Source organism: Sycon ciliatum, chromosome 3 (genome assembly GCF_964019385.1).
Source record: "Sycon ciliatum chromosome 3, ocSycCili1.1, whole genome shotgun sequence".
NCBI lineage: Eukaryota > Metazoa > Porifera > Calcarea > Leucosolenida > Sycettidae > Sycon > Sycon ciliatum.
In genome coordinates this window covers 35,483,498-35,495,997 of record NC_088645.1, presented here as the reverse complement: position 1 = coordinate 35,495,997, position 12,500 = coordinate 35,483,498, and the positions used below count along the sequence as shown (strand labels likewise).

Below are 12,500 nucleotides of genomic sequence, written 5' to 3'. Positions count from 1 at the left end.
TTAGCTGGCGCTCCATGAGACCAGCACATGCCCCTGGTGCGACCTCGCTAGCAATGACACTAAAGATCGACCAGGCTTCGATCCAGTCGGTGACATTTTCAATTTTACGCCTGGGTGTCAACACAGTAGAAATTAGTACTGAAGCATCAGCAGAGTTTTCGTCAACCCGGAAGCGCTTAGCGGGTGGCTCCATTCCTACACTGCGGCTTGGCAATAGTGTTGCCAGCTCTACATACTCAATGTTCATGATCTTTCTAATGGAATCAGCAGACACATGTGCTACGCACGAGGGCATTCTTTTATCGCCACTGGCTAATGGTTCCACACCTTGGATTTCCGCCACGGAGGTATCGGTCGCCTGACTGGGGCCTGCTAGTTGGTTCCACGCGGCCGAGACAGCTAAGGAAGCAGCCTCGCTGATGGCTCTCAGCTGTGCTGGAGACAGCTCCATTGCCGACGACTGCCACAGAAGATAATAATTGCTGCTACACTGTACTTTACTTTACACTCTGAGACAAAAAAATCACGCCTATCTGCTGCTGCTAGCTGCCAATATTGATGCTGTCTCTGCGTTTCGCCACCTCCGCGGAGGCTCTTGTGGTTGCTGCTGCGGAGGCTCTTGCGGTTGCTGGTGAATGGGTTGCTGCTGCTGCGTTTGCCACCTCCAACTGCTGAGGTGCCTCGTGCTGTAGCACTACCACCTTGGTCCGCCCTGCGTTGATCCGGCCTCGTACTCTGCTCATGCTGCCATACTCTCGCGTTGTGGCCCTCGTGGGTACGTCTTACGCTATTTGCGCTTGCCACGTACGTGCTTATGCGGCCTGCCTTACCTGGTGCACCCCCCCCCCCCCCCCTCTCCTTATTTCCCATGTAAGCCTGGTGGTGTCTGTCAATAGAGAGGTTTTCGGAATTATTTTCGGAATGTGGCGGCAGCAGTCGAACTTTCGGAAGTGTGGTGGCGAAAGTGCATGGTTTTCCGAAAATGGATTTTCGGCTCTTTCATGTTTGGGAGTGCATATTTGAATACAAAAAAAGTGTATTTTTCTTGTTTGTATTTTTGCTTTCTGCTGCTCTCGATTATTTGAAAAAATTTCCACATATGTAGTTTTGATTTTTGCTGGTTTTTGCTGCTCTTGCTGATCTCGCCATGTTGACTAATCTTCTCACACTCCATCACACTCTATCTTCCTTTGCCATGGAGCCTACTGACAGTACAAGACAGTAGTTCGCCAACCTCGTCTTCAGCTGTTGGATCACTTGGTCCACCATCAGTCCGTCCTCGTCTTCGAACCGCACCCAAATTCAGTTTGACCTGCGCACATGGATTTGATCCTGCTCAACCCCTTCGACGCTCTCCATTTTGTTTTGCATGGCAACCCTTGGAAACGAAGTCGAATCAGATTTTCGGAATGCAAAACACTGAAAATACCGTTTTTCGGAACGCGCTTTTTTCGGTAAAGCAGAGTCGAAAATCATTCCGAAATTCGGAATGCAAAACCTCTCTATTATATTGTGGACTGGGTGGCATCCGGGGACTTCGCCTCTTCCATACGTGGTATGTTTTGCTCCGCCACACCGCCTGTTCTATCTTGCATACTCGGTTAGTACTGTACCTTGGCTGAGGCTTAGCACGCGCGCTGGAGTCCTTTCGTGCCATGAAAGGAACTGCTTCCTAATATAGAGATTAGGCGCCATGAGCCCTGCTTGTAGTAAACATTGCATTAGTAGCGCTGATACCTTTATGCAAGTATGGAGTAGTCTCGCCTGCGCAGATGGGCGTACTCGTACTCATGGTGCGGCCTGGGCTTTCCCCAGTACGGCTGCCCGCCATTGCCAGACACCCCCATTGTTGCGCGCCTAGCCACGCGAGTGGCTTTTGCCTGCTGCTCGGTTGTCAGCGATAACTACGGTTTGCCGTACGCTGCAAACCTACATTAAACATAGAACAAAAGTCGCCAACGTGTTGTACATACAGTTGTAGTGTAAAGTAAGGATTTTCATCAGTACTTTCGTATCTCATAACTAACTAACCACACTGCACTGTAACGTTACTTGCCGTGGTGATCGCATCGTCCAAGTCATAAAATACTGACTCAAAGGCATGCATAGTGCATGCGTACCAGTGGACGAGCGGTACAACAAAAGCTATTGAAAAAATAGACTGTCAATGCTAAAAAAAAACATCGAGTGCAAAATTTCGAATACTCGCTCGTTTGACATTTTCGAACGATTACTCGAATATTCGAACTAATCGTTTCACCCCTACTGACAATAGTCACAAAGACCGAAGCGTTGACAAAATGACTGGATTGTGTGTAAAAAAAATGCAGTGCGTACTTGAGTGTAGGCAAGTTGCCTGCACGCGATATATGAATAATGAAAGCTGTGTGAGGCGTCCTTCAGAAGTTTGTAAAAGGAGTTGATTATTTTGTAGTTTGTTCAGCCTCACTTGGTTTTACCAAGAGTAGATAAACAAGAGTGTGCAACTCCGGATCTCTCCTGCACAATCTGCAGATACCCCCGCCCACGGCGGAACTTTTTGTTGACGTCACCTTTTTTCAGAGAAACGCGCATTTTGCCGTAGAGCAGTGTGAGAGCACATGCTGGGCACTGACCGTGTAGTGTAAAGCCCGACCAAGTGCACGAGGGAAAACTTTCCAAAAGACTCGCAGCGCGTGCGTCGTCGAAAAGATTACTGTAGAACGGGTAATTTTAGCGACGTAAAAACCCTAGCGAATTTAGCGATCGACTCATTTTCGCTAAAGTTTCAAGTCGCTAATCCATTGAGACATAGTAGTGCACCGGTGATCCGTGAGTAAAATCGCTGCAAATCGCTAAAATAAAACGTCGCTAACCGGTTGACAATGGGAAAACGCTAAAATTAATAGTCGCTAAAATTACCCGTTCTACAGTACGTCAACAAAAAATTCCGCCGTGGGCCAACCCATCCGCGAGTTGCGCACTCTTGTTTATCTACTCTTGGTTTGACTGTGTTAGTATTGGAGAACTACCTACGGATGATCTGTAAACGTTTTCTCTTCTTCCCTATTTTAACAACGTTCCCGGAGACAAAAAAGATACTGTAAAAGCAGAATTTTTCGGTGGTGTTTTATTTTCGGTATCTTCGGTGCCGACAATTTTTACCTGAAATGAAACGAACTGAAAATTTCGGTATTAGTACACTACTACTTGAGTAGTAGGTGGAAAACGGGTTTACCGAAAATTTCCCCTCCACCGAACCGCCGATTTTGAGAACACCGGAAATATTACACAAGCGAAAATGTCTGCTTTTACAGTATGTTTCACTAGCGGATGTCCTGTGTTTACTGTTGGTGCCGTTGCCGAGACGTTTGTTACATGCTGCTGCTGCTGCTTTTGCCTTCTGCCACGCACAGGCTACTTGACACAGTGCTGGAGTTTCAGGCCAACCTAGCGGCACCCAGTGCCATGGACCAGTCCTGAGTACCACCACCGCCGACCCCGCCACCACCGCCGACCCCACCACCACCGCCGACCCCACCACCACCGCCGACCCCACCACCATCACCACCAGCATCCTAGTACTGGTAGCTGTCATCGTCGGTGTTCCAAGGCGTGCTCGTGCGTTGCTGGCAGCCTGCCGCGTGCCTCCAATCCCTGTGTGCCAAGCTTGAAGCAATTTCTCTCTGGATCGGCGCGCATTCCTGCGAGTGGACTGACGTTGTACTAGCTATTTTCCCGCCGCCGCCGCCGCCTCGTCACTGGACAAGTTTGTGTTGCTTGCCTAGACGAGCAGGTCTTGACTCGGCAACTGCACACTTGCAGAATGAATGGGTAGTCGTCGCTTTCGTTGTGTTTGTACCTCTACCGTCTGTTGGCATCCGTGTGTGTTGCTTGCCTAGATGAGAGCAGGTCTTGACTCGGCAAATGCACACCAGTACTACGACAGTAGAGACTAAGAGTGAATGGCTGATTGTAATTCGTAGTCGTCGCTTTCCTTGTGTTTGGACCTCTGCCGTCTGTTATGGTGACTGAGTAATATCATTTGTATGCCACTGTCCGAGTCTGTATCATGCCCTAATGGATATTGCGTGGAAGTAATCCAAGCGCCGCCCCTGCTGTCATGCTGTACGGGCAAATAATTGCCCACGTGCGTGTACATACTCATCCTATATACACGCGTTCCCATACACAAACGCATGCACTCATTCCCCCGCTGACCTTTGCCCTGCTGACCTTTTGCCCCCGCTTTCTGCAGACCCTTCTCGCTTATCTATTTGAGCTAAAAGCAGAAAATAAAAGCGAAAAACGAACAATAAGACCCCATAACCCTTCCTACCACCATGCCACATGGACTTAGCACACACACACACACACACCGTGTTTCTATGTTTCGGGTCCCCGTGTGCGTGCATTTCACAGCCGGAATAGAAAGAAAGAAGAAGAAAAACTGAACATGTACTCGGCTCGCATATGCATGCCCGTGGCACAAGCATTGTTCACAGGGTGAGTACTAGCGTGCCCAGAAACGTCCCCGGTTTCCATCCAGCTGGTATGGGCACAGTTTGGCCAGTTGGCACCACTCAGTGGGGATTGCACGTGCCCGAAACGTTGCGACATTCCTTGTATTGTTGAAATAAATAGATTCGTGGATGGTATGTATGTACATCAGGGAGTCTAGTCGTACCCAAACGGTCTGGGTACGACTCCCTGATGTGCATGTACAAATTCAAATAATATAATGCATGAACAATGCCTGGTCTCTAGATCGATTGTACAGTCGTGACAAGTGAAATCCGACACTTGCCATAGGGGACAGCGCCTCAAATGGACACCAATGATGTAATGCACTGCACCTAATTTGTACTATAGAGCCGTATGCATCACAAACAGATCGAAAGGTCACAGTGTAGATACGCACAGTTCACAAACATGGTACACATAAGGAGTATTGGTATCCAATCCCCATTCATTTTTGCCAGCACCTTTTGAACCTTGACTGTGATGAGTGCGAATTCTGTCATCAGACAGATAAAGTTGTATGCAACACATGTACTGTACGTATGCAGGGCTGCAGAGGCTGCAGGATGCACGGTGCAGTCCCTTATGCCAAGTGTCGGATTTCACTTGCCACAACTGTACATGAATTACAATGTTGTACAGTACGATGTTTTTGAATGCATTTTTCACCCTCCCTTGTTGATTTGGCCGCGTAATTATTACAAGGTGATGCGAAACATAGAAAAATGGCTTGGCCTTAGAATGAAGGACCAAACCTTTTGGTTTCTACCCAGAAAGCAAGACATGAAGCGTGACCAGGGAGTCGTCGATGCACTGCCTGGTCATAATCAACAATGGCACATACTCATCTAAAATGGCGGACGCCCACGCTGCATACATGGTATGGGCGCACGTGAGCCACGCTGGGGGGACACTTGTTCGATTCCGCATACAAATGCATACAAATGCGTGGAAAAGAAGTTTCTCTAATCGCTGGAACTTTTGAGTTTCTTTCGATATAGACTACTGGTCTTCAAGGTATACAATAGTAGTGACCCAACGAAGTGGAATTTGCGGAATACAACGTTCGAGACGGCTCAACCAGTCAAGAGTAAATTGCGAATTTACTATGTACGCAAATGAGAAAACCTACTTGTTTCCCCGCAGCGCCAGTCACGTGCGCCTTCAGTGAATACGTGCCATTGGACCAGTATGCAACAGGGAGTAGTAAAATACCGGTGTTTTACTACTCCCTGGCAGGCAGTGCCTTGCCAAGATTCTGGCAGTGTAGTTACTTGACCAGTTCAGTCGGAAATCACTCTTCGGCACCACCCACTGGTATACGGACTCTCAAAATTTAACTTATGAATTTACTTCAAAATTGAAACGTCTATCTTCAGGAATCTTTTTGGGTTTAAAATAGTGATAACGATAGGGTTAGGGTTTTATTAGAATTATAACAAAAATTTGTCGCAACTTCTAAGTTCATAAAAATTTGAAACTTTGTGGAATCAGTAAAACAAAAAAGAGTAAATACTATGTAATAGAGGGGGATTCACGCCACGCCAGTCGCCACGGTTACGGAACCAAAACTATTCTTTAAAAGTCTATGATTCTATTATAAGAGCCACTCGCCTGCCAACATGCGCAGCAAAGCGAGCGGTTTGCAGCAGGCGAGTCGTGAACCAAAAGTTGAACCGGGAGCACTTGCACGGTTTCCGATGGTAATGCCGGTGGTGGACTTGAGATTTGAGAAGCTGCGTGGCTATATTCACAGCTTGTACGCCTTGTCGAAGAACTGCAGGATGAACTCATCGACCACGGCACGGTCCGGTATCTTAGCAACCATGCCGTACATGCCCGCCGTGCCCTTACTGGACAGCGATGCCTTGCCCTGCACATGCACACGTACATGCAGCAGTGTATGGCAAGACACACACACACACACACACACACACACACACACACACACACACACACACACACACACACACACACATTTTCGTTGGTACAAAACACAAACTCTGGCTAAAGCCGTGGAACCTGGTCAGGCTCAGGCATTGCCGGTCGTACTAGACGAACAGGCCTCAACAATGCAGGCTGTATTGCATGCACTGTGTCATCTTTCATCATCCAGCATCAGCGGCCCTGGCATATTTAACAAAATTCACGGTCGAGTTTTCCGCATCCGCAGGAACGCCACCACCCTCTAGGATCAAGGTACAGATGCAGCTCCTAAGCGGTGGCAGGTGAGTAGATTAGACCCGCCAAAATGTGATCAAAGACCGAAATCCCATTCACTGCATCCATGTAGATTGATCTTACTGAATAATTTTAGCACCATCCGGCGTATCCATCGGAACGCCGCCACCCTCGAGGATCAAGGCGCACATGCAGCTCCGTAAGTGGTGGGCCTTGTATCCTTGAGGCTAGTGACTCTCCTATAGATAACAAGTACTAGTTGCCAGTCTGAAAGAGTCCCATATGAACTGTGATAACATTCTAAGCATAACTCAACACTAAGAAGATGCTGGATGCAATGCCAGCAGGTGTTGTCAATGTCACACTTACTCGCACTTCGTCAGCACTTTCGGTCAGATCGTTGATGAAGACCATCTCGCGGCCGATGTGATGTGGCATTATGGTGCAGTGCAGTGTGTTGGGCAGCTGCTGACGCTCCATGTGCCAATCTGTATGGAACAATACACCAACCCAGCCATGTAGGCATACACACGCACACACACACACATGCACACACACACGCACACACACACACGCACACACACACACACACGTACACACACACACACACACACACACACACACACACACACACACACAAACGTGACCATTGCCGTACGCATTGCGAAGCGATATCAGCACGCGAAATGAAATACATGTATGAATGGGGCTTTGTGAAGCTCTACTGATACCGGGAATCAAGCACTGCATGTGTACGCAGAGGACGGATTCTACAGTGCATGCATGAACACCCATTTTAGGGGGATTCCCCTTACCTCTAGCCTCCATGGCATCAGCCAGAGCTAGAATGTCGATGCCGCTGTTCTCCGTGGACATGATTGCAAACGCTGTCATTGCCGGCTTGCCCACTATACTCAGACCCTACAGCAACAGCAGCACCAGCCAACAACAACAGCAGCAGTAGCAGCAGCAGCAGCAAAAGCACACAAATACACGAGTCAATTCCACGCCATGAGTGTTCAAATTTGGGTGGGGGGTGGTGGTACCTGCTAACAGGACAGCAGCAAAAGCACACAAATACACGAGTCAATTCCACGCCATGAGTGTTCAAATTTGGGTGGGGGGGGGGTACCTGCTAACAGGACACCCTTGGTGTAGTGGAAACTGTGCTGATACCACAGGACTCCGCTTGATCCAGGGATGCACGTTCGATCCACGGCACTTTGGTGCATGAAAATGTGTCCGGTCATGGCGGTCAATACAGGATTCCGCTTGATACAGGGCCCGGGCAAACACACGTTTTACTGTATTGAATTAATATGCCTCGAGTGTTGCAATTCGGGCATAATATAGGGCGGGGGTAATATAGGGGGGGGGGGGGTAATATAGGGAGGGAAGGGGTAATATAAGGGGGGGGGTATTTCTTTGCATCATAGTACTGTACCTGAATACTGTCAACGCCTTCCTCCATTGCCAGGGTGGTCTTCATGAGCTGCTCGGCTTTCTGCATGTATCCGTCCTCTCCGAGAGAGCGCAGCGCTGCCCAGGATGCTGCAATGTTCGCTCCTGCACACGATGTAAGGTGAGGGGTGAGGGTGCACATGATGTAGACGTGCAAGGTGATGGGGTGCAGGCATCCACACACACAGACACAGAGAGAGAGTGACACCGTTAGCGCCTAACCACCCAACGGTCAGCATGCCGACATGCATGTCAAAAATCTCCTCTGCGTCATTTTTTTGGTGAGAGCTTGGACAAGCCACTTGTCCAGGGAAGAAGGCGGCAATGCCTGTTCCTTCTGGCGAAGTAAAATAGAATATACCAACCAACCCACCAATCTCCCCAAATCTCTCACGTGAATGTGCCAGCGTGCGGGGGAGCAAGAAAAGAGAGGTTATGGACATCAACATTCGGAATGTTTTTCGACTACTGGGCAAAAGAGCAGTCGAACGTTCGGGAAACCTGAACAAAAACAAGCAGTCAACTCGAAAGTTATTTTCTGCTTCGGTCGAAAAGTATTCAGAAATTCGAAATGCAGCACCTGGAGACCAAGCTTGACTGGAGTGCACTGCAGATCATAGAAACATCCTGTCGTTGGCATTGCACTTCTTTCAAACCCATCATAGGCACAAGCACTTCTTTCAAACCCATCATAGGCACAAGCACACATGCACTGTACCACACACGGTAGTGACAGTAGCATATTTGTTACTCTGCCTCTTGCTCTCCCCCCCCCCCCCCCCCCCCGGCTAATAACCGCTATGGCTTGCACGCATTTTAAAGCTTCTTAGGTGCAGATCGCCGGAATTCACTCCTTGCTTCTGTTCGTATTCGCTCCACGCTATCAGACTTCCGCTGGATAATAATAATAATAATAATAATAATATTAACTGGTTTGAGGGAAAGAGACAAACGGGAAAGGTCTGAAGAAAAAATCGACTGTCACCACCAGGACTCGAACCAGGGACCCTCGCTTGTAGCCAGCGATGCTCTAACCACTGAGCTATGGTGTAGTCGTCATCCCAGCAGAGACCGTTCAACATTTTCCTCAGACTTCGTAACTCACACTTTAATAATAATAATAATAATAATGTCCTTTTCTCTTCTACATTTATTTATGGCTTAACATCCGAGTTTCAAATAATAATAATAATAATAATAATAATAATAATAATAATGACGTGGAAGAGAAAAGGACATATGGATACGAGTTAAGAGTAACTCTCCATCACTGTAACATGATACTATATACAGTCAGAAAGTGCAATAACTAGGCACAAAACTGACAGAGTACTGAAACATTCGACGTCCTGACACCTAGCTTCAACACATCTCCGTAGCGCTAACCGACAGCCTTCCAACTTGGAAGGTTCAAGGTTATGGAAAAGACCAAAGAGGGGAAGGCAAGCGCAACGAAAACGAGCAAAAACTACAGTTTTACAGTGATGGAGAGTTACTCTTAACTCGTATCCATATGTCCTTTTCTCTTCCACATTTATTTATGGCTCAACATCCGAGTTTCAAATAATAATGACAGTTCGCATTTCACTCATTGCATGAGGTCAACGCATCTGTTAACAATTTCGAGCCAAGCAGCTCTATCAGAAGCAGATTGCACAGCATCCAGAAGCGACAGATTAATGCATTGTAAGTCTTTCTTGACAACGTCGATCCATCTCAGACGTGGTCGTCCTCGGGGTCGTCGTATGTCTGTTGTGTTGATTGACATCAGCTGGATGATCCATACAAAAACATAATTATAGGGTACCCCGTAAGAAGGCCTTAGGCCTGTGGGAATGCCCTATTCAAAATTTAGTAAATAATAATAATATACAGTACCGCACACTGTACCTGGTCTAGTTCCAGAGAAGCCCGGAGACCCAAACAGACCGCCTGGCCAGCTTGAGTAGGCAAAGATCTGATGACGGCGTATCTCCGATGACTTGTACACCACCACACTGGATCCCTGAGCAGCAACAGGACAACGAGTGCAATAACGGAGTTTACAGGGATAGTGTCACACACAGGGATGGGGTCACATACAGGGACTGGGTCACATACAGGGATTAGGTTACATACAGAACTAGGTCACATATAGGGACTGGGTCACATACAGCGACTGGGCCACATACCGCGACTGGGTCACATACAGGGATCATGTCTCATAAATGGATCATGTCTCATAAAGGGATGACGTCATATACAGGGATCGTGTAACATACAGGGATTATATCGCATACAGGGATTATGCCACATGCCATGTCAGTGCTGTAATATTATGAGCTCACCTTCAGTCCAAAGCCGTACTTGTGGACGTCGGCAGAGACGGACGTGACGCCCTGCACTCTGAAGTCGAACGGCGGTACAGGGTAGCCCAGCTTCTCAACCCTGCGAGAGCACATTCACACAGTGTTACACAGCACGTACAGGTTAAGTGACTTAAGGCTGTACTCACACTACTTGAAAGTTTGACGCGAATGTCGCGTTCAAAACTAGACAAAAGTACTTGAAAAAGCCTTTCCAAGCACACTGCACTCCAGTGACGACTTGAAACATTTTTTGTCAGCAAATTACCATGGAGAAACATGATTGTCATGTGGTAGTTTTGCAAATCCCGAGGCTGCGTTCCTTCAATTTGTTTGCGCTCGATCAACTTATTTGAAATTTTCAGTTCATGAGAAAAATAGAAACAGTTATATCTTGCTTGGATCGTGGAGTTCATTCGCCATGCCTCGCGAAGAAGTAGCACATCGTCGACGTCGACGGATGAAGAGGTTTCTCTCCACAGCTCGATGAGCTTCTTCTCCAAGTCGTCAGAAAACACTACGCGAGGCATGATGTCGGTACAAAAGCAATGGTACAAAAGAAATGCGACAGAAACGGCAATCAAAACAACGGGAAGCTACTGGAAGAAAGAAGACGGAAAATACTCGGAAAAAACACCACAGAATTCAGAAATGACAGGCAAAAAAGGAAACTACAAGTATATGTACAGGAGCAGTACGACCACGCACGAGGAAACAAAGCATGAAAATTATTCTGGAGCCTTTCAACGTACAATAGTACTCCGGCCTCCTGACCTCACACAGCTTTCCAAACGGCTTGAAAGCAAAAAACCTCGTAGAAGAGGGTTCCGTTTCCGCTGAAACCTTTCAAGCGGCTTTCAAGGGCTTTTTTCATTTTCGCAACCGTCACCGTGGCAACATTCACACATAAGTCACTTGTATGCGGTTTTTCAAGTAGTGTGAGTACAGCCTTAGTCACATGAACACAAACATGTACTAGACTAATAATAAGTGAGCGGGCTAGCTAGGTAGAAATGGTGACTTAGGTACGCACTGTATGTACTTTCGAGGCGCAGGCTCTTGTGAGTGCTGCACTGAACCCGTGACTCAACCCAGCTAGGGGATTCCCCTCCAGCACACAGGCTGCTCACTAAAGTATACAATCATACACATGTACATGCCAACTCTTACAAGTTCATGCGGTGGTCCTAAACTAAAGGACCATGTCCCCCTGGAAAGGAGAAAACTGCATTCCACAACACCGGGCTCTCATCCAATCTCACATCAACAAACCGAAATTGAGAAACAAACAGCCATTTTAAATATTTTTTTAATCTCACCATGGCAACATGAAGCCGCCAAAGCAGCCGTCGACGTGGAACGGCAGATTGTGCTTGGTGGCCAGGCGTCCCACGTCTTCTATCGGGTCCACAATACCGTACGGGTACTGCGGCGCTGACGCAGCCAGCATCACTGTGTTCTTACCGATCAGCTAGTGGAAAACATGCCAATGGTCACAACACAGGAAATGACTGTCTTAGTCATTTTTAATACTAGCTATGAAAACCGTTCAACCTTTTCAAACCTTGAACAAATTGTCATGTTGCTTGGTGATGTCTGCAGCATTCATACTTTCCATAGCTATTATTAAACTGTTATCTCCATATAGATTATTAGTCATCTTGGCTCGCCGCATTTTCTCCAATAAAAAAACACGTCTCCAGTAAAGGCACACTGAACGCATGCTTCGAAAGAATAAGGGCGACCGTCTCCATTTCCGCACATGCAACTTTGTATCCTTCATTTCCGGTACGGGCACTGGTATTGATAGCAAATATGAAGAAAAAGATCTCTAAAAAAACCGGAGCACGGCAAAGTAGGCTTTGACTACAAGCCTTGAGGATATATTATGTACATGTGAAAGCACAGTCTCCCAATAGGAGCACGGGCCGGAGGGTGGTTGGAAAATATATGAGACGCGTGCTTTTGTTAGAGAAAATACATACAGCAGTCCTATCACAGTGTGTATACCCT

The 12,500-nt window shown here is 47.3% G+C and overlaps 2 protein-coding genes across 4 annotated transcripts in view; one reads left to right on the top strand and one right to left on the bottom strand.

Annotated features, from left to right (window-relative positions):
* The window catches only part of LOC135812065 (pneumococcal serine-rich repeat protein-like), a 17,857-nt gene extending 13,569 nt beyond the window's left edge, over positions 1-4,288 (top strand). For all 3 annotated transcript variants that reach the window (XM_065325394.1, XM_065325393.1, XM_065325391.1), the window contains exon 13: positions 3,396-4,288. In XM_065325394.1, coding sequence (XP_065181466.1) covers positions 3,396-3,462 — 67 coding nt within the window. In that variant the 3' untranslated portion in view covers positions 3,463-4,288. The remainder of the gene's footprint in view (positions 1-3,395) is intronic.
* A 1,532-nt stretch (positions 4,289-5,820) lies between these two features.
* The window catches only part of LOC135812064 (sphingosine-1-phosphate lyase-like), a 12,951-nt gene continuing 6,271 nt past the window's right edge, over positions 5,821-12,500 (bottom strand). The window contains 7 exon segments of the mRNA XM_065325390.1: positions 5,821-6,373; positions 7,051-7,169; positions 7,497-7,602; positions 8,126-8,247; positions 10,033-10,147; positions 10,470-10,569; positions 11,807-11,958. Coding sequence (XP_065181462.1) covers positions 6,251-6,373; positions 7,051-7,169; positions 7,497-7,602; positions 8,126-8,247; positions 10,033-10,147; positions 10,470-10,569; positions 11,807-11,958 — 837 coding nt within the window. The 3' untranslated portion in view covers positions 5,821-6,250.